A 26,867-nucleotide genomic window follows, 5' to 3' on the forward strand; every position below is an offset into this window, starting at 1 on the left:
TTTTCAGTATCACTAGTTCTGTCCTTTAACTGGCTGGTACTGTTTTCTATTCTCAATAGCTCACTCTTTTTTTTTTCTTTCTGTCTTTATTGATTAAGGTATTACATATGTGTCCTTATCCTCTCATTGCCCCCCCCCCGCCCCCACCACGCTCATGCCCTCACCCCCCTGGTGTCTGTGTCCATTGGTTATGCTTATATGCATGCATACAAGTCCTTTGGTTGATCTCTTCCCCTTACCCCCCACTTTCCCCTACCTTCCGTCTGAGGTATGAACATCTGATTGATGCTTCTCTGTCTCTGGATCTGTTTTTGTTCATCAGTTTATGTTGTTCATTATATTCCACAAGTGAGTGAGATCATGTAATATTTATCTTTCCCTGGCTGACTTATTTTGCTTAGCATAATGCTCTCCAGGACCATCCATGTCAACAGCTCACTCTTGACCTTCTTAATTGCATGCTTTATTTCCAGGATTTCTGATTGATTCTTTTTTAAAGTTTCTATTTCCTTGAATAAAATACTCATTTTGTTCATTGATTTGTTTTTTGAGTGCACTAAATTGCCTGTCAGAATTTTCTCATATTTCGTTGAGTATTTTCAAAACTGCAGTCTTGAAATCTCTGTCATTTATATCACACTAGAGGCCCGGTGCATGAATTTGTGCATCAGTGGGGTTCCCTCGGCCTGGCCTGTGGGATTGGGCCAAAACTGACTCTCTGACATCCCCCAAGTGGTCTCAGATTGCAAGAGGGTGCAGGCCAGGCCGAGCGACCCCACCAGTGCATGATCGGGGCCAGGGAGTGATGCAGGAGGTTGGCCAGCCAGGGAAGGACTGTGGGAAGGCTCCAGGGCATGTCCGGCCCATCTCACTCAGTCCCGATCGGCCAGACCCCAGCAGCAAGCTAACCTACCGGTTGGAGCGTCTGCCCCCTAGTGGTTAGTGCACGTCATAGCGAGTGGTTGAGTGGCCTTAGCATATCATTAGCATATTATGCTTTGATTGTTTGAATGGGCAACTGGATGACCAGACACTATTAGGCTTTTATTATATAGGATAATTCCATGTGTTCCAGCCTATCTGGGGATTTTTCATTATCTTTCTGGTCATCGTCATTATTGTGGTTGTTCATGGTATTTGTTGTCCTCCTTTGTTTTCCCAAAGGTCTTTCTACTCTATTCCAGTAGATGGCACTGAATCGCAAGATTTTTACCTCTGTGGCCTCACAGTTTTGAGCCTCTGCAGTTTCTGTAAGGCAGTACTGCCTCTGCTGCTTGGGAGTGGGGTTTGTTTTTCCTCACTGTAATGGCAACCCCTGACCTCCGTGGGTCCAGCCCAAGCACCCCTCCTGGGGCTTAGAGGAAAACAGTGATTCTACTGCAACAGCTCTTGGTTCACAAATAATATCCTCCTGGAGTCAACTCCAAGGGCAACAAGAGGCAAGTTCTGGGAGTCTAATCAAGGGCAGGGCTCTGATTTACTTTTCTTTTTTCTTAATAGATTTTTATTGATTTCAGAGAGGAAGGGAGAGGGGGAAGGAGAGATAGAAACATCAATAATGAAAGAGAATCATTGATCAGCTGCCTCCTGCACGCCCCCTATGGGGGATTGAGCCTACAACCCCACAACCTAGGCATGTGCCCTTGACCTGAATCAAACCTGTGATCCTTCAGTCTGCAGGCTGACACTCTATCCACTGAGCCAAACCCGCGAGGGCTCTGATTTACTTTCTTTGTCTGAAAGACCACCACCAGGCCCAGTATTGGGGATCCACTTGGCAGCACCCAGTGCTCTGTAGGGAAGGCATCTGCTGACTCAGTGTTTGCTCCTGCTGCTCATATGCACAACTCGGACCCTCTTCCCAACACACCGTGATTCAAACACTGCACTCTCACTGCTTGTGCACCTAACCACACAACTCAGACAGACAATGTCTTCTCCTGTTGCTGGCAGCTCACCCCTTGCCACTCACAGATTACCTTGCTGGGCTGCCCCCCACCCACCACCACCAACTTTCTGTTCCTCCTGGCCAGCCTGGCTTTCTCCCCTTTCCTGGCCAGTTCCCAACTGCGCTACAGATGTACTGCCTTGTAGGGCTGCTGCATCCATGGCTAGCCATGTTCATGCTTCCCTCTCTTCTCATCTCCCCACATATTCCAGGAAGCCCACCTTAGGTGTTTCAGAGGTGGGTCTCTCAGGCATGCATTTGTGTTGAGCAGGAACTTCTTTGATTAATTACAGATTGTTAACTTGTTGAAATGTCAGGGTGAGAGGAAAAGACGTGCCCTTTAGCCACTATTCCTCTGATGTCACTTCCCTTTCTCTTTAACCCATGGCATTTTAATTATGATGTATCTTGATTTGGGCCTTTTGGGGTTCCTCTTGTTTGAGACTCTGTGCTTCCTGGACTTGTAAGTCTATTTCTTTCACCAGGTAAGGCAAATTTTCTGTCATTATTTCTTCAAATAGGTTTTCCATATCTTGCTCTCTCTCTTTTCTCCTTCTGGCAAAATGCGAATGTTGGTACACTTCAAGTTGTCCCACAGCTCCTTATAGTATCTTCATATTTTAGGATTCTTTTTTCTTTTTGCTCTTTTGCTTGGGTGTTTTTTGCTTCCTCATATTCCAACTTGTTGATTTGATTCTCGAAATCCTCTGCCAGACTGTTGAATCCTTGTAAATTATTCTTTATTTCAATTCGTGTATACTTAATTTTTGACTGATCCTTTTTCATGTCTTTGATATTCTCACTAAGATCCTTGAAAGTTTCACTAAGTCTCTCAAAGCTCTCATCAAGATCCTTGAGTAACCTTATAACTGTGGTTTTGGAACTCTGTATCTAGTAGTTTGCTTGCTTCTGTTTCTTTCATTTGTGACATGTTTCTTAGTCTCCACATGTTGGTTGCTTCCTTGTGTTTGTTTCTGTGTATTATGTAGAGCTTCTATGTCTCCTGGAATTGGTAGAGTGGACTTGTGTAGTAAGTGTACTGTAAAGCCCAGTGGCTCAGCCTCCCCTGTCACCTGAGCTGGGCACTGTAGGTGCACCCCTGTGTGGGCTAAGTGCACAGTCTTGTAGTTGAGCCTTGATTGCTATTGGCGTCACTGGGAGGAGTTGACCTCCAGGCCAATTGGCTGTGAGGACCAGCTGCAACTACAGTGGGAGAGCTGCTGTGCAGGAAACACTCCTATGGAGCAGGACTTGCTTCAGTGGGACTTTAGTAATTGTAAATTGCTATGGTCTAAAGCTGTCCACCGGGTGCACTGGCTCTAGGGCCTCCAGAAAGATGCAAAGTCAGCCACTTCCTGGGGCCACCCAGCAGGAGCTACAGAGGGATATGCAGACAGCTGCTATTTGCTATTTGTATTGGGCTTGGAGGTGCCCAGGCGAGGCCCAGCTGTGAAGCAAGGCAGGCTGTTGCTAGTGCCGGGTCTTGGGCCTTTTACTGAGAGGTTTGGGGCATGCTGACACCAGCTGCAACTTGTTTGAGAGATTTTAGCAGTCTGAAAGCTGAGCCAGGACAGGCCATTCATATGGAAAAGTTGCTGCAAACAGCTTGGGTGGGGCTGCAAATTGGATGGGCCAGGATCTCAGGGAATCACCAGGGCATAGCAGTGTGAGCCAGGCTGATGGAGACTCAGAATGGCCACTGCCAGTCAGTCCTGCAACAGGGGAGGTCCCAGCAGAGAAACAATAATCCCTGCAAGCACCCCCATCTGGGAGGAAGCCGCCCCTGAGTTCCCACCCTGATACCAGACAATCCAGTTTCTCCCTGTATGTGTCTGGGTCCCCCAAAGCTACCTGCACTGGAGCCCAGAGGGATCGAGTTTGAGTAAGTTCATGCACTAGCCCTTTAAAAGGAGCACCTGGGCTTCCAGCAGCCCCCCTGTCACTCAGCCACAGTCTCTGCTGGTTTTTACAGCACATAGTTAGGGCGACTTCTCTTCCCAGCTTTGGAGCCCTGGGCTGAGGCTGGTGTGGGACTGGGACCCTTGCTCCTCACAGGAGGCCTCCAAAGAGAAGGTCTCCCTCCTAATTAAAAAAAACAGCACACGTGGTTGTCAAATGAGCCCATTCCCTACCTCTGCTCTTCCTACCAGTCTCAATGTGCTTTCTTCTTTACTTCTCTAGTTGTAGGACTTCTATTCAGCCAGCTTTCAGGTGGTTCTGAATGATGGTTGTTCTGTATTTCAGTTGTAATTTTGATGTGGTTATGGGAGGTGGCATGTAGGGACGATTACCTATGCTGCCATTTTCTTGAGAGATTTTATTCATCTTTTTAAAATGTATGTTTAGCTCATATTTATTTTAATGTTTAATATTAGAAGTAATTTGGGTCTTTACTTAGAAGTTTGGTGATATTTTTGTTTTCAGAACATGCCATAGAAACTTAACTCTTGTTTCTATTGATTAGCCCCGTGATTTTCAACCTGTGTGCTGCAAGAGTTTTTAAAACATGCAAGACCTGACTATTTACTAGTATTCTTTTCCCTTAGAAGGTCAAGTAAAAAACTGACAACAGCCAACACAACAATAGCCACTTGGCATGAATGAATCAAAATTATACCTTTTTTTCTTTATCAGATCGGCAAAAAAGTGTAATATATTTTTTGATGTGCTGCAGAATTTCAGTAATTAGGTTATGTATGCCATTAAATGAAAACAGTTGAAAATCACTGAATTAGCCTATGGTAAAACTTGTTTCCTCACATGCTGTTTCACTTAAAGTCGCAGTTTCCAAGAACCTATCCAGGAGAACTTCCTGTATGTCATTTAATCCTCACAGCAACCTGGGGAAGTATATGTAATCATTATCCCCACTTTATAGCTAAAGACTTAGATACAGTGTGCATAAATAATTTCCCAAGGTCATATAATTAGCAAGTCAGCTAACTATTGTTCTATGGTCCTAAGACACATCTGTGCCTTATACAAATTATTGTACAAAAAGGTGGTTTTGAGCTATAAAATGTGTTTTGTTTTCTCCCTAAACATATCATCTTGTTAGGTTTAAGGAAATTATCTCCCACTTTTTTTCTAGATCTTTTGTATTTTAAATTTAGGTGATGATAGTGGAATAGTTTAACAAATGGTGTGGGATGTAGATCCCTTGGCAAAATTTAGAGTGCATCCCTCTGGCAAGATTTGAAGTAGAGAGGGGTTATTTGGTAATCTCTTGGTCAAAACAGGTCATCAGAAATTTCTTGACTAAGTATTCTTGGACCTCCACCCACAGCCAAGACAAGTCAAGGCACTTACATCTTTATGCCTAGTTCCTTTTTAACTTATCCTGCCCTTCAGAGCCATAAACTTTCCGAATTTTATTTCAAAGGCTCTCTCCTCCCCAGTTTAGACTTTAAATGACTGTTTCTGAAATTAAAAACAGAAAATCACAGAACCTTTAAATGTAGAAATGTGTGAACATAGAACAGCAACATTCCAAGTACAATTTTAACATTTTAAGTGTATTAAGAAATTGAAATGCATTTAAACTGTAGAAGAAGGCCTGGTAATACCATGCATCTTATGTATAAAATGTGTTTTTTTCTATTAATAAATGCAGCAAATGAACTGTGAGTAGGAAAACTGCCATTTGCTACTCTTTGGAAAGATCCAAGAAAGTTGTGAACATCATCTCTTTTTTTAAAAAAAAAAAATGTTTTTATTGATTTCAGAGAGGAAGGGATGGGGGAGAGAGACGGAAACATCAATGATCAGAGAAAATCATGGATCGGCTTCCTCCCGCACACCCCCTACTGGGGATCGGGCCCGCAACCCAAGCACGTGCCCCGACTGGAACCGAACCCGGGACTCCTCAGTCCACTGAGCCAAATTGGCTTGGGCCATCATCTCTTATTGTGTCATTTTTAGTGATTATGCAATCAGGCAGGTTTAACATTAAGATCTCCTAGTCTGAAGAGTCATTTATAGAGATGCTAATTTGAGGAATTTGAAAAGAATGGCAATAATGTGAGCCAGTTTAAAGATGCCCAGCAGTTCATATACAGAAAGATGGTTTTTCAGAGATACCGAAGACCTTGTCAAATACATGGATGGAGCCAGACTTTCCAGCTAATTTCTAGATTGTTAAAAATGCCTTTTTTTTCTTTATTTCAATGGTCTTTTTGCTGAATAAAGTCATATTAGTATTTTGTAATTTAACACTATTCAACTGTATATTTATTAAATAAGTCAACCTTCTAGAACTGCAGTGTAGCTGTTAGAAGTTGATCTCAAGAAAAATAGCCCTCATTAAGCTTCAGCTAAGAATCAGAGTAAGTCCATTCAATTTTCAGAATAATGGGCCAACTTGCATGTAAAAAGGAATGCTTTTATAAACAATTAATGCCCCTTGCAACACAGGCACACAGAAGTTATTCATGCATAGTTAAGAAGTCATTTTTCTGAAACTTTGGCTAAAAACTGAGCTTTCATGGATGAAACATTTTGAGGAACATCTCCAATATTCTCCTTGAGAAAATGAAGTAACAAAATCTATTAGATACTTAAAATTAGAAGATATTCTTTAAAGTGGCTCCAGTGCATTTTGTCTTGGCATGTTGTGGTGCTTTGGCACAAAATAGTGCCAGAAAGCTTTTTTTATCTTTGAAGATGATAGATTCTGCACATTTAATTCATTGTTCTGAGCTGATGGGTTGAAATATTTCATCTTTACATAATGGTTTTCATATTAAATCTCTGGACAATACAAAATTTTCTGGTGACTGAAATCGACCCCATATTCTAAATATAAAAAAAAGTAAGAGAGAAGGCTAACTTTCTTTCATTTTACAGGATTTATATAGTACTAAATATATGTGCTCAAACTGTCTTTTACAAAAGATTAAATCAGATGGTCTTCATAACAAGCCTATAGGCTTACTATTATTAGCCCCATTTTACTAGGATAGGGGGGAAAGTCAAGCAGCTGGCCAGCTATTACACAGACAGTGTGTGGTAAAGCAAGAGTTCAACTCCTGCTGTCTGGTACCAGGGTCTGGGCTCCAACCACTGTACTATACTGCCTCGTGCCTCACACCAGACCACACTCATAGTTCGTAATGATGAGCTAATAATGGAAACAAGAATATTTAATATTCCAGACCTCCTTTTGATCACTCACCGATAATTGCCTCCCCATAGACCTCATTCTAATCTTCAAAGTGAAGTTTCAGACTGAAAATGTTAGACTTTGGAAAGGTAGAGCCTTTGAGATCACAGAGGGACAATCTTTGTAGATGGAGTATGGAGAGTAACTTAACATCAAGAATATTTACAAACTGTCGAATCTCAGAGGGAAGGCAGGGGTGGGTGGGTGGGTAGGAAGAGATCAACCAAAGAACTTGTATGCAAATATGCATAACCCATGGACACAGACAATAGGGTGGTGAAGGCTGGGAAGGGTGAGGGGACAGGATCAGGGGCTAAAAGAAGTTAATGGGGGGGATAGGAATATATGTAATAATTTTAACAATAAAGGTTTTTTTTAAAAGAACCTATAAAAGCCTAAGTGACTGTTCGACTGTTCGACCATTCAACTATTTGACCAGTAGCTATGATGCGCACTGACCACCAGGGGGCAGACACTCAACACACAGGCATGGAAACATGGAACAGACTGATAAATCTCAGAGGGAAAGGGCGAAAGGGGAGGGCAGGAAGAGATTAACCAAAAATCTTATATGCATACTAGAGGCCCGGTGCACGAATTTGTGCACTAGTGGGGTCCTTTGTCCTGGCCTGTGGGGACTGGGCTGAAACTGGCAGTCCGACATCCCCCGAGGGGTCCCACATTGCGAGAGGGCACAGGCCAGGCTGAAGAACACCCCCCCCCCAGGTGCACGAATCTGTGCACCAGGCCTCTAGTATTTAATATATTTTGTGAAAAAGCTTGAAAGTAAAGTTGAGACATTACAATTGGTTGGTACTCTACTTATTTGAAAAGTTTCTTTAACTTATAAATGCCATTGCCTATACCTTAAGTCCTCCAGCCCAGGCAGATGAGGTCAGAATCAGTGTGCATTTTATCAGAACAAAGGTGCAGCTGGGGCTTAATAAGAAGCCACCAGCCTCCAGCTCTTATGTTCTGCATAATGAGGAAAGCCATCAAAGCCATAACTCCCTAACTGACAAGGAACCAAGCAGCACTCTCACAGGCTTACCCACAGACATGGGTGCTCCTGGAACAATAAAGATGTTCTGCTGTTGGTGGTATTGATGGAAATATGATCTATCCTGGAGGCTTTCAGATGTCAATTTACCCCCATCCTGACCAGGGACTCTTCACTATTGGTCCAAAATAGAAAAGTGTAGTTCTTATTTTTATTTTGTAGCAGGAGATAGAGGGGATGGTGCATTGACAGAAAGGCAGCTAAAGGTGGGCATCCTGTAGACCCTGGACATCTGGGCATCATTAGCTGTGGAGGGGCCAGCCCACAGGAGAGGTAGTAGAAAGGAAAAGAATCTTTGGCCAGAGTGGGGAAGTCATGGCTGGAGGAAAAACTGGCTTAATTTTTGGAAAAGATTTTTCTTTGAAATGATTTTGGAAGCCATTCATTCTTTAAGTGCCCAGGATAAATAGTTTAGCTAGTATGTTACAGAAGGGAAAAAATACTAGATCCATCCATGAAGATGAGAAGGATTTCATTATATAATTCTCACTATTCAGAAAGCTTGCAAAGATCCCCCATCTCAAGGCTCACAGAACTCAGGCTCCAATAACTCTTCTGAAAGCAGTAACCCTGACATTCCCTAAGCTTTAGTTGCAACCTCTTCCTGTCATGTGAAGATTTCAAGTGGAACTTATTTTTTAGTCAGTGGAATTGGAAGAAGCAGTTTAGTCATCAATAGGTAAGTGTTATGGATTATTGGGGTTTTTTCCCTTCCTTTTTGGGAAAAATCACTTAGAATGATTTATCTTTACTCATTCAAAAGCTCTAACTACTTAAAGAGAGGGTAACCACAAAAATGTCCTTTAAAAGTGTTGCAGCAACAGCTGTCTAGAAGTTATTTAGAAGTAATTCACTGCTAAGAAAAGAATGATTATACAGATATCACATCTGTTAAAATGTCACTCTAACTAAAGTGTGAAAAGGACCTCAAGAGAGCTTATTTAGAGTCCCAATTCTGTGATTTCGACAGATATTTTGATATTAAAGGTTAAATTATAAGGAGAAAAAAAAAGTCGTTTTGTATCTCTAGAGTCTAAAATACTAGTAAAAAGAACAAAAAAGGTGTTTAATAAGTTTTTGATAGGTTATCATTCCATAGACTTTCTATGTAAACAATGTATTGGGCTTTGTCAGGGTCCTTGAAAGTGACTTTAGCAACTGAGATCACTTGGATAAAGGAATGCAGCAGTGAAAACATGGCCTTCAGAGTCTGATGACTGGGAGTGAGTCTCACAACTCCTATTGCCTACAACTGAGTCCTTTGCAAGTTTCTGGACTCCTCTAAACTACAGTGTCATCCTATATAATAAAAGGGTGATATGCAAAATGACCTTAATGGCGGAACGACCGGGAATGACCGGTCGCTATAATATGCATTGACCACTAGGGGGAAGACACTCAATGCAGGAGCTGCCCCCTGGTCGTCAGTGTGCTCCCACAGCGGGAGCTCCACTCAGCCACAAGCCGGGTGAATTTGGAGCCATCAGTATTTCAAAATCTCCCGCATCCTCAGCAGCGCTAAGGATGTTTGACTGTGGCTTAGGCCCACTCCCCATCAGTTGGACATCCCCCAAGGGTTCCCGGGCTGCCAGAGGGATGTCTGACTGCCAGCTTAGGCCAAATCCCCCAGGGAACAGGCCTAAACTGGCAGGTGGACATCCCCTGAGGGGTCCCAGACTGCAAGAGGGTGCAGGCTGAGGGACCCCCTGAGTGCCCAAATTTTCATGCACCGGGCCTCTAGTTTATAAATAAGGACCATGATGCTCTCTTGCAGGGTTATTGTAAGCATTTAACCAGAGATAACAGTTGTAGAATGCCTGGCATGAGAATAAGCATTCAATCAATATTAGTAATTGTTGTTTTAAAGATAACCCCTTTTTGTAACATTGGAGTCTCTCAGTATTCACGTTTACATTAGATGATGCTGGACTTTGAATTTTTTCAAGCTGTTTTTATTTTACAGGCAAAAACCACTGTCACATCAAGGAAGGCCAAATGGTAGATTATTATCTTATCCTAATATATAAAAAGCCAGGGGCCTTCACGACCAGAATATCCAGACGGACAACAGAACAGCAGGCTGTGTGGGGCGACCAGGCTGGCAGGGGGGTTAGTGAGGGACGACCAAACAACAGAACAACAGACTGCATGGGGGCAACAAGGCCAGCAGGGAGAGCAGTTGGGGGTGACCAGGCTGGCAAGGGGGGCAATTAGGGGCAACCAGGCTGGTAGGGGGCAGTTGGGGGCAACCAGGCTGGTGGCAGGGCAGTTGAGGGAGACCAGGCTGGTGGGGGGCAGTTGGGGGCAACCGGGCCTGCAGGGATGGGCAGCAGTAAGGGGTGACCAGGCCGGGGGGGAGTTAGGGTGACCAGGCCAGCAGAGGGGGGCAGTTGGAGGTGACTAGGCCCTCTGGGGGTGGGGGGACAGCAAGGGACAACCAGGCAGGCAGGCAGGTGAGCAGTTAGGGGCCAGCAGCCTGGATTGTGAGAGGGATGTCCCAGGGATTGGGCCTAAACCAGCAGTGGGACATCCTCTGAGGGGTCCCGGATTGGAGAGAGTGCAGGCTGGGCTGAGGGGACCCCCCACGCATGAATTTCATGCACTGGGACTCTAGTTTATTAATAAAGAGTAAGGCTAAAATAGCTCAGTGAATAAAGCTAATTATAAAACATATTCAGAATCACTCCATTTAAAAAATGTATATAAACTTGCTTGAAAGGCCATATATCTAAATATTAATATGTTATCCCTAAAATGTCCTTTATTTTCTCTTTTACATTTTCCCCCAGATTTTCTGAAGTGAACCTGTCTTTTCTTATTAGAGAAAAACAACATATGGTATTTTTAAAAGGAATGGAAGGTAGAGTCACAATGGATCCAATCTGTAGTTGTGTGCAAGCCCAGGCTGGATCTACTGTGTGTGGAAGTAGAGAGAGACCCTAGTGATAGGCAGCAGGGAGCCCGCAATTGCTCAGTCCATTTGGTGTAAGGTTCTATGAATTTGGAGCCATCGGTATTTCAAAATCTTCAGCGAGGTTTTCTATCTGCTCTATTCATCAGAGCCTGGTGTTTTATCTCACTTGTTCCAAGTATGTAACTATTCCAGAAACTGATCTGGTGTCTTGGGGGCTCTTGGGACATCTGAGATCAGAAACACACTAAACTCTGGCTGTCCACACCTGCTGTCACCAGTCATGGCCCCTGAACTGACCCAAATGCAAGGTAACACAGTTGTCAAACATCTGGAGCTCTGACTTGTTCTATTTTAATTTAGGAAAACATATTGTATGATTTTTAGATTATTTAATTAAAAATACTCATATTCTCACCCTGACCAGTTTGGATAGGTGATTAGAGCATCGACCCTGGGACTGAAGGTTTGCAGGTTGGATTCTGGGCAAGGGCATGTACCTCAGTTGCAATCCCCAACCCCAGTAAGGATGGGTGGGGAGGCAACCAATCGATGTGTCTCTCTCATATCAATGTTTCTCTCTGTCTCTCTTTCTCCCTTCTACTCTCTCTAAAAATCCATGGGGAAAAAATATCCTCAGGTGAATATTAACAAAAAAATAAAAATAAATAAAAAATACACATATTCTTAATCATATTTAATTTTATTTACATTTTAGTGGGTGTAATATTTTGTGGAACATTTAAAAACTTCCCAACTTTAGAGCTTATTGATTAAATTGGGGAAAAAATGGCCATATTTTTGTCTCTTTTTATGCCTATAACTCCTATTTCAGGAATATATACCAGAATTAATGTGTTTCTAAATTGGCATTTATCAAAATGTGCCGGGAGCCGGTCCATCCTTGCTGTTTCAAAGGACCTGGCATATATGGCATACTGTTCTTAAAATGTTTGCTCACCTTCTTGGCACTATGTGTTTTAACCAAGGTCTCTGAGAAAGGTTGTTTCCCCAGGTAGGGATTTTCCCCTGAAGTTAGGGAGGGAATAAAACCTCTTAACTAAGTGCCAGGCGGATAATTAATCACTTTAACTATGAACAATCATACTTAAGCTACATAATCTTTACTCCCTGGAATGGAGATAAGAAACGCCCTAACCTTTGTAATAGAGATTGATAGGATTGGAATCAACTGGTATAAATACAGATGTAAGAACACAGAACAAGAGAGAGACAGAAATTGGCATAGAACCTACACAGAACATTCTCTAGAGACAGAAGAACTTCGCTGGAGAGAACATGGCAAAAGATCCTGGACAGAAACTGGCCTCAGAACCTAGAGACAGAACCTAGCAAGAGAACATGGCAAAAGATCCTGGACTGAACCTGACTACAGAAATTGGCAAGAGAACCTGACTAGAACCTGGTGACTGAACCTGGCTGGAGAACCTGGACAGAACCTGGCTGGAGAACCTAGCGAGGGAACATGGCTACAGAACCTGGCTGGAGAACCTGGAGAACCTGGCTGGAGAACCTAGCAAGAGACCATGGACACAGAACCTGGCTGGAGATCCTAAGCAGAACCTCTCTGGAGATCGAAACCAGAACTTGGCTGGAGATCCTGGCTAGGCTGCTGATCAACTGAACGCTGTCTCCGTGTCATTCCTTCTTCGCCGACTCCGTCTACACCTTTGGGAAACCCTGGACCTTCTGGTGCTGGACCCCGGCAAAAATGAATGAACACTTTGCCCACAGAGTTGCAGTAGACCTGGATTTTCTGTATAATTCTTTCTCTACTTAACTTTATAAGGAAACACATGTCCAAACCAAGGATGGCCCCACTTTACTAGTAAGTTTCAACATGGTTTGGGTTTTACAATGTTCAAGATTTTCCTAACAACGCACCTCTTTTTTTTTCCTTTCCTTTTCATTTTTTGGTCTTAAAACACGCTCTTTTGGCTGGTTGAATAAGTTGTTACTGCCAACCAGTTGCTTTTATGGTAATTGACAGCATAGCTGATTTTTGGAACCTTAGAATCTGAAAAGGCATTTTAGCCCAGACTTTGGAGAGGCTGAGCCAAGCTACTTGCAGAGTGAAAGCTGCAGCTGAGCAGAGGGTAGGGGGCAGTCAGACAGAAGTCTGTGCATGTTAATTAGCAGCAGCGAAACGTCTGCTCTAGCTCAGACTGATGGGTGCCCTCTTTTCAGCAGCATTCAGAATCCTTCCTTCTCCTGTCAGATTGAGCTACTGGGTGCCACTTCTGGAGAGGAGGCGGTGAGACCACATGTCTGCAGTGGGCAGAAGTGACATGAGCCCCTGAGCACTGGTGATGGGTCAACACCCACCACTCCTTAAATACTGACAATTGACTAAAAGGGCGCAAAATACTTGAACCTGATGAGAGCCAGCAAAAGTTTAAACTGCAAAGGAAAAGAGCATAAGAAAAAAAAACTTTATATTTAATATAATTATTTAATGTGATAGTGAATTGTGTATTTCCTGAGTTCTCCATAAGTGATACCAGTTCTCTAAAATTCCTGGGGCATTTCCCCAGATTGTACCTCAGCATAACAAATAGAAAAAAAAAATTCCCCAAACTCCCAGGTCTTTATAGTTCTTTGTTTACCTACGAAAGGACAAATGTTTCTGAGTGAAAGGGACCCTGTTTTCTATCTTTCTTCTGAAAGCACTGGAAACTAGAAACACTGCACTGCAGGAGGAGGCTCTCAGATGCATAATATCCTAGTGACAACGGGCAGTCCCCCAGTAACAGTAGCAGGAAAGCATGCCCTTTTAACACCAATTTAGGTTTTGAAACAAAACCACTCTGGACACAGAGATGACCCCGTTTTGCCCCCACGCACCAACCCACCCCCACCCCCACCCCCACCCTGCCCTCCAAAGCTGTGGTAGTCAGCTTTTTCTTATTGGTTTGAAATGTTTGACATAGAGCCTTGTTACATGCTGTTTAGTATTAACTATTGATGAAGAATCAAAATGTTTCTTCTATACATTACTTTTTATGAAGATTTTTCTTCTGTTTCTGGAAACCCGATTCCATACCTAAGGATACTGCCGATATCGTCTGCCTTAGAAATGAAATACAGGATTCAGTCTTTGAAATTCTGCCGAGTACATTGTTGAAATTTGTGAAACTAATTAGGAATACCCGAGTGGGGATTGGAGTCTGTGTTTTTACACTTCAAAGGTATTTTCATAGGCACCAAACTGTAAAACACATATACCCAAAGAGTAAGCAGAATTTTATAATCTCACAGTTGGCTGTAGTAAACTTGTTTCTCAGTGGCACAAGTTCAAGGAGGCAGTCACAGGGAGTACAGACGTTCAGGGGACTGCGGGACCTACGGCTTCACTCTTTTTCTCAACTAGAAGCTCTCCTTGAAGCTTAACAGTGAATTACATGCTCCCTTTCCATAGACAGCCTCCATTCCGACATTTCTGGGCTCTGTAACCCATTACCTATTTGATAGCTACAGGCATCCTTCTCGTCTGTGCAAGAAGTGCTCTCAAGGTTGGCCATTCAGGTGGGGAGCCTGATTCTGGCCCTTCGTGCATGCGAGACTGCTTGGTTTGTGAGCCAGAACATCAATTACATGGTCTTTTCTAAGTTATGTTTTGTTATTTCCCTAATGTTATTTAAGCTTCACGGAACTTATTCCGCATTTGCCAGGTCTTTCCAGTGAATAAATATCTCCACAACCTATCGCTTCACTCTGGCAATAGAATTGTTGCAATTTGTGGGCAAAATTGAGCAAAGGCCTGACTTCCCCCCGCCCGCCCCGCCCCATAAAATGTCCAATGTGCTGGCCTTCTTCCTCTTACACAAAGGCCTTGACTTGTTCTGTGTATGGTAGCGCCTTGCCTCTGTCAGTACTGAGGAAAGATTTAAAGAGAACAGTACTAAGCAAAGAATGGTTCAGCGGACGTAACAGGGACATGCTGTCCACACACAGAGTCATTAATACTAAATAAATTAAGATACAAGGTACTTAGAATAGTGCCTGGCACATAGGAAGTCATCTTGAACTAGGATTATCAGTTGTGGAAATTGAAACTTGTCATTCTTTTCCTCCATTTACATGAGTAATTTTGTAATTCCAAAAGCAGCACAAGTATAGCTAATCATTCAGGTCTGCCTAAGCCAGAAGATTCAGAGGCTGAGCATCCAATGGCTCACGGATCCAATTATTTCCCCAAAGGATCTCTAAAACGGAAGGAGACCAAAGGAACTAACAACAATTCTTATTCCATTTTGGGCCAGACATGCATTATCTCATTTATTCTTCCTAACAACCTTATCGTTTATTCACTAAAAGCTTTTGTTTTGTTTGTTTGTTTGTTTGTTTGTTTTAAGCTCCCAGAGTGAAAGATTGCACAAAGAGCTCACAGTGACCCAGAATTGTCTCCCGGTCTACACCATGAGGCCTGACTTACGATATGTTAATAGGCTTTCCCCATTTTTTCCTTCATGGAGGGCATCAAAGTTTAGCTGCCCTAGCTACATGGCTTTGTGATTATATTCTCTTGACCACATCTTCTCTTGGAATTTTTGCCCTGGTTGGACTATATTATGATCATGTTGATGTTTTTCCGCATGGCCAATCTAGCCTGAAGCATTGCCAGGGGAATAAATTACCTTCAGAAGTATTGGGTTGGAGCTGGTAAAACAAAAGGAAAGGCTTAGGAAGAGACAGCTTTCCAAAGGCTCTCGAGCTAGAAGAGGGCCCTGAGCAAACACTGTGTTTTTCGGTCTCCTGTGTGCGGCACAGCGCCTCATTCTGTAGCTGCTTGGTCACGTGGTTGTTGATAGCGCTGACTTAACCGCTGTCTAGTTTTGGAGTCTCATAGGCTGAGGGGGAGTCCCAACCCCACTCCTTTGTCCCTTCTTCCCTGTCATGCTGGTAGCCTCTCTTTCCCTCTACCTGTCCACTTTGTGTTGCCAATTCGTTTAGCCAGAGGAGTGACCCAGAGATCAAGATCAGGATCAAGAACCTGCTTTGTCTCTGGCAGCGGTTCTCAACCTGTGGGTCGCGACCCCTTTGGCGGTCGACCGACCCTTTCACAGGGGTCGCCTAAGACCATCCTGCATATCGGATATTTACATTACGATTCATAACAGTAGCAACGAAAATAATTTTATGGTTGGGTCACAACATGAGGAACTGTATTTAAAGGGCCAGAAGGTTGAGAACCACTGGTTTATAGTGATGTGGCACCGGTTGACATTAGTGTTCTGAGTGAGGGAGCAGCAGAAGAGGCGTTCTTTTGGAGACTGGTGCCTGCTGATCTGAATATGACAGGGACTCCTGTGTTGCTGTCAGCGCTGGGTCTGTTACTCTTTTGCATACAGCCTGAGGGAACCAGCTGCCAGTGCTTTTTCAAAGATGGAGGTTTGATTCCTTTGAAATCTTAGAATATTGAGCCAGTGGCACCCATTTTATAGTTGAGGAACTTTCACCCTAGATGTTGTGGGGCACCATGATCTGGCCAAAAGTACATGGCAGCTTAGTGTGGGGTGGAACCAGCACCAGGACCAGAACCTCGCTATATCGTTCTCCTCCTTGTGAAAAGGCCCAATTTCTCCAAATAAATTAACCTTAGACTACTTTATGTCTGTGAGAGCTACTTTTTGTTCTTTATTACTTGTCCTTATCATGTGCCTGCTTCTTTGTGAAGATTATTTTTTTCATTTTAATTTAAACTACTTTATCTTTGTTAAAAAAACAAAACAAAAAACCTACCACCTTTTTTTGTTGTTGTTGTTAATCCTCATCAAAGGGTATGTCTTCCATTTATTTTCACAGAGTGGAAGTGAGGGATAGAAGGAGGAGAGAAGAGAGAGAGAGAGAGAGAGAGAGAGAGAGAGAGAGAGAGAGAGAGAGAGAAATGTGAGCAACCATATTTTCTGATGAACTTTTATTCCTGGTAATTCATGATGAAACTCCTGAGATTAAAAGAGAAAGAAAAGTAATTGAATTTCTGTTTTTCTTTACAGACACTCTGGAAAATGGATCCAATAAGAGGTGAGCAATAGGTTTTGATGTGCTGTTTGTGCTTTCCAGTGTTGCCATTTTCTGTGTAGCTGCAGTGAGTTTGACCGTTTTCTTTTTGTTTTGTTTCAATCCAGTGCAGCTAACAGGAAGGGGTTGAGCAAGGATGACACATATTGGAAGGAGATCAATGCTGCTATGGCCTTAACGAATCTCGCACAAGGAAAAGACAGACTGCAGGGAACCGCCAGCTGCATCATCCAGAAGTCGTCACATATAGCAGAAGTGAAGACAGTCAAAGTGCCCCTGGCCCAGCAGTTCTGACAGTCTGCGCGTTGCAGACCAGTGGCTGTCCTTCACACAGAGTTTTCTCACAAATCCTCATCTTGAGAGCTGAAGCAGGAGTGATAATGGCTCCCTTTGAAATGTCTTCTTATTTTTAAATATCCTAAATATTTCATGTAGTTGCTTCTATAAAAGACATATAAATTATAAAAACCCTCACTTTAATCAAAAGTATTAACTTATTTTATGTTATTCAAACTATGCATACAATGTCTGCATTGCCCTCACAGTAAGTGCCTTGCTTCCTGAAAATCAGCTACAACGTGGGCACAGCAGAGCAGCTATGCCTCAAAATGACAACGCCATAATGCTTATTACTCTCTGTGTGTCGTTCCAGATGGACCTGACCATTCCAAGACTGAAACCATAATTGCCAAAAGCCCTTGAAATATATTCAATAATTCACATGTGAAAACTTGGAAATCCATTCTGCCCAAAGGAAATGTTCCTTTAAGAAAAATTTCTGCCGTACTTAAAATTGTTCGGTGTTCTTTGCAGAGTGACAGTAAGACGTTTATGCATGTATCTTGCTTGCATATCTAATACATTACAAACTTTCAAAATGAAAGGTGCAGTGATCACATAGTGTGTAAAATTAAGAAGAATCGCAATGAATACGTTGTGATCAAAAAAGCTTTTTCCAAGCACTGCTAGAAAATACATGCCCTTTAGAGTTAATTTGGATTTTCTTTTTCTCAAGTTTTGCTGAAGTTTTTTTAAAAAAATTATTATATAGATAACTCGAAATTTTTCTGTGTAGAAGTAAACTTATTGCTTAGTTTTAAAATATAAACTTGTTTGCTATTTTTGTAATGGAAATTGCTTTTCTTAAGGAATGGCTAAAAACCTTTTATTTGGTTCATTTCAAATTACAATTGCTGATGGGCAATTTATTTTGCAATGAGAACAAGATAATTAAAGAAATGAATCTCTGTGTGTGTGTATATGTATATATATATATATATATATATATATATATATACACACATAAAATTGATTTTTAAATTTAAAACATATGGACAATAAAACAAACAGTCTCTAAAGTTTGCCAAGTAAGACTTTAAGTAAAAATTAAATGAAATTGTGCATTAAAAGAAAGAACATTTTGTTTCTAAATTAGGCTATCATTGAGTGAGAATAATCAATATGAAGAAAGAAGAATATCTTTTATAATCAAACAATAATACTCAAATCAGCTTGAAACTTGAATAAAAGTGGAGACACCAAATATAACAGTGTGTATGTGCCACAGAGATGTAAAAAGGATTTCACTCTTTCATGGGGGAAGTTTTTATGTGTATGTAATATATTTTGTAATTTTTTTAAACTGGAAAGCGTTTTTGTGAGTGTGAATGAGAGCCAGTAGTGCAGCCATATGGTGACATTTTTTATTTTATTTTGCAAAATGCTTTTAAAACCAAAGGCTGCTCTAGTCCATATGTGGACAATATCAATCTTGACGTAAATTGTAGGACACTTTTTCATGTAACATAGCATTTGGGGATTGGGTTTATTTAGTGTATGAAAATAATTTGATATAAAAATATTTTGTACATATTTTTACTTTGTTTTCTAAATTGCTGTTTTCAGTAAAAACAAGTGCAACGCAAGGTATGTAAGTTATGACTGTATGAGCAGATGAAGTATGCGTTCTTTTGGTTTCCATCCTTAAGTAGTTACAAATCATTATAAAAAGCTTTTCAGTCTTTGTAAAACAATTTTGTCAAAATGGGATCATATCAATGAAAACTAAAGACAAGTACTTCACTCTTTTTCATACTATTATAAGTTATTCTGGTATTAAATATTTTAATAAATTGTTTTGTTTTGACATATTCCAGTTAGAAGAATGGATGCTGGTTGTTTTTATTTGAATTGGTTATAACTCATTGTTGGCATTTTTAAAAAAAGAAATCAGCAAATGTGTTCGATGTTATAAAGTGTGGATGACAAGCCAATATAGGATGGCTACTCATATGTGTGTGTTTTTTACATACCAAAGCTTGGAGTCTGGCCTATAAACATATCAAGAAGGTTCTATAATTAGCACATCCTTGGCAATATCTCCAATTGCAAGTACTTTTAACTTCTTTCTCCTGCTGCTTAACATTTTCTGGAAACCAAAGTCCCCCTAATCCTATAAAAGAATCTTGAACAATGCTGAGCCAGCAGCTAAAAATCTAACTCATAATTTATGTTGCAGAGAAATAGAATTACCTCTATGCTTTGTTTTGCCATGTGTAATCATTTTAATAAAATTAATAACTGCCAAGAGTTCTTGACAGATTTAAAATAAAAGTTAATTTCTAGACCTCAGTGATCATATGAATTTTGTTTTCCTTTGAGAGTTGACCAGGTGGAGAAAGAAGTAGAACAGAAGGGCCCATTATATGCTGTAACTTTCCTTCAGTTACTAAGGGATATGATATGGGAGCACCGCATTGGTGTTACGTTTGGTTTCATCACCTCAGAGCACCAACCCACCTTTTCAGAGCTGAGGAAAAGAGTGTGCTTCTGTTAAAATACATGTAAAATGAACGTTTTCATTAAATGCCTTCTTTCGGTAGCTAATACAACAAGCATTATTTCTGTGTGCTTTGTCCTGGCAAGAACCTGGGCCTTGAGGCCAGACAGGTCTATGTTGAATCCCAGCACTGCCACTCATTACTGTGAGATCCAGACTCAGTCCCTCTTGGCTTCAGTTTCTTTATCTGCAAAGTGTAGAATTTGCTACAAACTTTAGAGATAATATAGAATATATAAAGTGCCTGCCACAGTACCTGGAATTTTTAAATAGGTGCTCAATAAATGGTATTATTACATAATTATAATTCCTCAATACAGGGTTTAGATCCAAGAAAATAGAAATATAAATGGCACATGAGATGTGGGCAGTTTAATAAAGAGCCTTGGAAAAGGAAAGATATCTGACATGAGAGACTGCAACGAAACAGTGAAAGTTGGTATCAGAGTTAGAAAAACCTGCAAGGAAGATCATTTTATCATTAGTTTGAACTTTCTGGAAAAAGCATAAACTAGGACAAAGAGAAGAACAGACATGCAATAGAAAACACAGCATGTGCAAGAGCTTCCTTCATTCAGATCAACAAGAACTGCTTTTCCCTCTAATCATCTTGCTCAATCCTCCTGTTTAAGATGACTGAGAACTCAAGCCACTATCTGTATTCTCTGCCCACTGCAAATAGCGATGTTTAATAAACAGTGGCAACAGCCATGGTCTCCTTTTAAACTCAGCCAGCTCAATGCCATAATATCATGCAAACAAACACAGAAAATAAGAGCAAGTCAATCAGACTCTTCCGTCTGGGGCGCTTAGGGTGGCCATGCCTTGGAAGGCAGTGTAGAGTGGTGGTCAGGACTTGGCTGGCATAGCCTGGCATTGCCGCTGTACTCCTTAGTGACTTTGGGGCATAAACATAACTCTCCTGTACCTACAGTTTACATCTATAAAATTTGATCTATGAAACCACCTCTCCAAAGATGTGCAGATTAAGTAAGACAGATATAAAAGTGTTCTGCACACTGCATGGTACTGTACAAATGTTAACAATTATTAATGTATTCCAGATGCTCTGAAAGGTCTAATATCCCATAATTTTTGGCAATATAAATTGTGGTTTCCATGAAGCATATAGGACCCCTCGATTTTGTCAAAAACATGTTATGATCTACCATTTTGGGCCTTTTTGAGCATAAGGCGTCTTTGGTCCTGTACTTCTTTGAAACAGTTATGATCAGAATTAGATAACTGATCATCACACTGCAGGTAAAATATCTTAACTTCACCACTTTCTAGCTTCGAGACGTATCTTAGAGATGGACTAAACATTTGGTTTGGGAGGTGTATATATTGCCCATAATAAATTTTTTTTTAAGATGAGAAAACCAGATTTCTGAGTTTGGAAAAACATGCTCATGTGTTTTTACATCTTTACACAAATGACTCCATGGAAATTCATGTAAAGATTGTCTCAATAAGTCTTCTGAAATAAATTTCACCCCAAAGCCAGTTTCTGGAAATTTGATCTGCAGTGAGTCCAATTTGACTTGTATTCATTACTTTTAAACAAAATTTTAAATTTTAATTTATGGTTTTAAAAAGTATTAATGTAACTTATGCTAGATTGTATAAAAGTGTAAGCAGTATAACAGAGCACAAGATAAAAATCTCTATGCCCTGTCTTTCCCTGATCCAAGTTCCATAGCCCAAAGATAACCATGGCAAACAATGTCTTGTGTATACTTCCAAAAACCCTATGCATATGCAAACTCATACTTTTTCATCTTGCACTTTTAACTATATTTATAATTCTCTGCAATATTTTCCCATTCTGTCATGATTATATAAAAGTGGTATATATATGTAGATATGCATATCTCATTATTAAATGAATGCATATGATTTTATTTGTTTTTATGTATTTGCTAGAGGCCCGGTGCATGAAATTCGTGCACAGGTAGGGTCCCTAGACCTGGCCAGAGATCAGGGCCAATAGGGGTCTTCTGGCTGCCAGCCGGGGCCTTCCTTCATTCTGCACTGCCCCCTGATTATCAGCGCATATCATAGCAAGTGATTGAACTCCCGGTCGAACTCCTGAGGGAACACTTTGCATATTAGCCTTTTATATATATCGATTTTTAAATCTTTATTGTTGAAAGTATTACATATGTCTCCTTCTTTCCCCCACTGATCCCTTCTAATCCACACTGCCCTGCCCCCTCCATCCCCAGGCCTTCACCACCCTATTATCTGTGTCCATGGATTAGGCATATATGCATAAGAATTCTTTGGTTGATCTCTTTCCATCCACCCACCCACCCACCCACCACTTTCCTTCTGAGATTTGGCAGCCTGCTCCATGCTTCTATGTCTCTGGATATATTTTGTTCAATTTATTTTGTTCATTAGATTCCACATATGAGTGAGAGCATAGGATTTTATTTTTAATCTATTTTAATTTTTTAGTAGATACCCACTTGATAGACTTTTGGGTTATTTCCAATTATTAGTTATTGTAAACTATGCTATTCAAAGTGTTGTTTCACACTGAGATAAGGAGCTTGCACCGGAATATAAATCAATATACTACTTTCTTTAAAAAAAAAATTCTATTAATATTTAGAGAGAGAAAGAAAGGAGAGAAGGGGAGATAAACATTGATGTGAGAGCAGAATTTAGATCAGCTGCCTCCTGCATGCCCTGTACCAGGGATCAAACCCGAAACCTGGACATGTGACTGGGAATCAAATCAGCAACCTTTCAGTGCACAGGATGACACACAGCCAACTGAGCCACCAGCCAGGACAACATACTGCTTCTTAATCAGGAAAGTCTTCTATGAAAAAAAATTGCTACTTGAACTCACTGTGCTCTTAGAAGTGTAGTTGATTTACATTCTGGCCCTTTAACTCCTCACAGACTAATAACAAGCAATTGGTGAACTGTTATCCTTGTGCATTCCATATTTGAATAGCACTGCTATAGTGAACAATCATTGCTGTAGTGAACAATCTTGTGCATACGTGTTTCAGGCTATTTATAGCCTGGGAAATAAATACCTAGCAGTGGAATTAATGGCTCAAATGATAGGTACATTAATGTTTTTGATGGACACTGCTAAATTACTGTTTAAAAGTTCTTCCAATTTAGCTTTTGCCAGTTTAGCTCAGGGGTAGAGCATTGTCTCTCATACCTAAAAGTCAAGGGTTCAATTCCTGGTCAAGGGCATGTACCTGGGTTGCAGTTTGATCATCCTAGGCCCCAGATAGGCAAGTACGGGAGTGATATGTCTCTCTCACATTGCTGTTTCTCTCTCTCTCTCTCTCTCTCTCTCTCTCTCTCTCTCTCTCTCTCTCTCTCCTCACTTCCACTCTCTCTAAAAAGCAATAGAAAAAATATCCTTGGGTGAGGATTAATAAACAACAACAAAAAGTTCTACCAATTTACACTTCCAACAGTAGGGCATGAATGTCTGTTTTTTTCATAACTTGGTCAAAACACTGAGTATTACTAAACTTTTTAATACTTAACAATATACTAGGTAAAAAATAATGTATCATTGTTTTAAGTAGTATTGGTGTAATTTTAAAGTGAGTGACATTGTGCATAAGCTTATTGGCCACTGGTATTTCTCTTCAGTGAACTATTTGTTTGTGTCCTTCTTTCTTTCCTTCCTTCCTTCCTTTTCCTTCCTTCCTTCCTTCCCTCCTTCCTTTATTCTTTCTTTCCCTCCTTTCATCCATTTCTTAGTGATTTTTATGATCTATTTGTATATTTAAAAATTCAGTACCTTGTCTATAAAATATGTTTCAAATATCTTCCTGGTTGTATTTTATATATTTTTTACTTCTTCTATAATATTTTTAAACTTGGAAGCTTAAATAGTATCTGTGCATCTACACAGGGTATATTGAAGGGGGTTGCATATATTTGGTCAGCATAGAAGTAGTAAAGCTCAGAGCACGAAGTCTGGAGCCAAACTGCTGAGATTCCAATCTTATCTCTTCTGCTTACTAGATCTGCAATCTTGAAGAAGACACTTAACCTATCTAACTTCAGTTTCATCTCTGTAAATTATAATAGATACTGATCATTATAATAACCTATTTCTTAGTGTTGTTGGAAGATTAAAATAGTTATCCTGCTGAAACCGGTTTGGCTCAGTGGATAGAGCGTAGGACTGAGGACTGAAAGGTCCCAGGTTCAATTACGGTCAAGGGCATGTACCTGGGTTGCGGGCATATCCCCAGTAGGAGATGTGCAGGAGGCAGCTGATTGATGTTTCTCTCTCATTGATGTTTCTAACTCTCTATCTCTCTCCCTTCCTCTCTGTAAAAAATCAATAAAATATATTTAAAAAATAAATAAATAAAATAAAATAAAATAGTTATCCTATATAATAAAGAGGTAATATGCAAATTGACCATCATACCCTCACACAAGATGGCCACCCCCATGTGATCAGGATGTGCACAGTGCACAGGATGACACACAGCCAACTGAGCCACCAGCCAGGACAACATACTGCTTCTTAATCAGGAAAGTCTTTTATGAAAAAAAATCAAAACATGGTCACCACAAGATGGCCGGCAGGGGAGGGCAGTTTGGGGTGACCAGGCCAGCAGGGGAGGGCAATTAGGGGTAACCAGGACTGCAGGGGAGGGCAGTTGGGGGTGACTGGGCCTGCAGTGGAGGGAGGGCAGTTGATGGGAGGGGGAACCAGGCCTACAGGGGAGGACAGTTAGGGAAGACCAGGCCAGTAGGGGAGGGCAGTTGGGGGCGATCGGGCCAGCAGGGGAGCAGTTAGGTGGTGATCAGGCTGGCAGAGAGTGGTTAGGGCAGGGGTGGGCAAACTTTTTGACTCGAGGGCCACAGTGGGTTCTCAAACTGGACCGGAGGGCCGGAACAAAAGCATGGATGGAGTGTTTGTGTGAACTAATATAAATTCAAAGTAAACATCATTACATAAAAGGGTACGGTCTTTTTTTTCAATAGTTTTATTCATTTCAAATGGGCCGGATCCGGCCCACGGGCCGTAGTTTGCCCACGGGTGGGTTAGGGCATCATCAGACTGGCATGCAGAAGCAGTTAGGGGCAATCAGGCAGGCAGGCAGATGAGTGGTTGGGAGCCAGCAGTCCTGGATTGTGAGAGGAATGTCCAACTGCCGGTTTACGCCCAATCCCTGTGGGATCATCCCAGTCGGACATCCCTCGAGGAGTCCAAGATTGGAGAGGGTGCAGGTTGGGCTGAGGGACACTCATGTCTGCCCTCCCTTTACTCTGGTAATGAACTCTAACTGTCATGAAGGTGGAGACCTTGAGGGCTTCTGTTCTTTTGTTCACCTTTGTCTCCCCAGTGCACGCATTTCATACACTGGGCCTCTAGTTATATATAAAGCACTTGCAATAATAGTACCTGGTACATAGATAGTGAAAAAATTGTAAAGAGATTCATCCATCTCTTTGGCTATTAGTATTACAGTATTATTCTGCTATTAGCATTTTTTGTATGTTTAACTCTTGTATCCATTGGCACTTTATTTTGGCATAAAAATTAGCTAGGAACTCCCCCCAAAAAGAAATATTTATGTATAAATCTAACAAAATATGTACAAGATCAATATATGAAAATTACAAAACTCTGATGAAAGAACTAAATAAATGGAGAGATTTTCTATACTCCTGGATGGAAAGACTCAATATTGTTAAGATCTCAGTTATTCCCAACTTTATCTACAGATTCAACACAATCTCAATCAAAATCCCAGCAAGTTAATTTGTGGATCTCAACAAACTGATTCCAAATATTGGGAGAGAAAAAAGGTCCTGAATAGCCAGTACAATCTGGAAGAACAAAATTAGAGTTCTGGTACTCCCAACTTCAAGACTTACTTTAAAGCCACAGTAATTAAGACAGAGTGGTGTTGAAGAAGAATATGCAAATTCAACAATGGTAGAGAATAGACTCACACAGATAAAGCCAACTGATATTTGACAAAGTAGCAATACAATGTAGAAAAGAAACTCTTTAAAAAAAAATGGTACTGGAACAAGTGGACATTGATATGCAAAAAAAAAAAAACCAAAAAAGTGAAGTTAGACATAGACCTTACATCCCTCATAAAAATTAATTAAAAATGGGTCATATGCCTAAATGTAAAACTTTTATCTATAAAACTATTAGAAGATTACATAGGAAAAAACCTAGATGACCTTGAGGTATGGCAATAACTTTTTAGATATGTCACCAAGGCATGATGAATGCAACAACTGACAAACTATACTTCATTAAAGTTTAAAAAAACTTCTAAGCGACTGGGAGAAACTATTTGCAAAATACACATCTGATAAAGAACTGTTATTCAAAGCATACAAAGAACTCATAAAAATTAACAATAAGAGAACAACCTGATTTACAACATGGGTCAAAGACCTTAAGAATCCCCTCACCAAAGAAGATATACAGATGGAAAATAAGTATATGAAAAGATGCTCGGCATCATCTGTCATCAGGGGAATTAAAATTAAAACAACAATGAGATACCACTACACACTAATTAGAATGGCCAAAATCCAGAACACTGACAACACCAAATGCTGACAAGGATGTGGAGCAATAGAAATTGTCTTTACAATAGCTAAGATTTGGAAACAGCCTAAGTGCCCATCAGCAGATGAGTGGATTAAAAAGCTGTGGTACATCTACACAATGGAATACTACACTACTGTAAAAAAAGAATGAACCTTTACCATTTGCAACAGCATGGATAGACCTAGAGAACATTTTGCTAAGTGAAATAAGCCAGTCGGAGAAAGAGAAATATCACATGCTGTCACTCATTTGTGGAATTTAATGAACAACATAAACTGATGAAAAAAATTAGATCCAGAGACAGAGAAGCATCAAAC

General features: G+C 40.8%; 1 protein-coding gene across 1 annotated transcript in view; it reads left to right on the forward strand.

Moving 5' to 3' along the window:
* MKX (mohawk homeobox) overlaps positions 1-17,416 on the forward strand; it is a gene marked incomplete at both ends in the record, with an annotated part of 77,582 nt that extends 60,166 nt beyond the window's left edge. The window contains 2 exons of the mRNA XM_081105991.1: positions 17,098-17,125; positions 17,191-17,416. Of these exons, the coding sequence (XP_080962117.1) occupies positions 17,098-17,125; positions 17,191-17,416 (254 nt within the window). The remainder of the gene's footprint in view (positions 1-17,097; positions 17,126-17,190) is intronic.
* Between the last annotated feature and the right edge of the window lie 9,451 nt (positions 17,417-26,867).

Source organism: Myotis nattereri (assembly GCF_964212035.1).
Source record: "Myotis nattereri genome assembly, chromosome: 1".
Taxonomy (NCBI): Eukaryota; Metazoa; Chordata; class Mammalia; order Chiroptera; family Vespertilionidae; genus Myotis; species Myotis nattereri.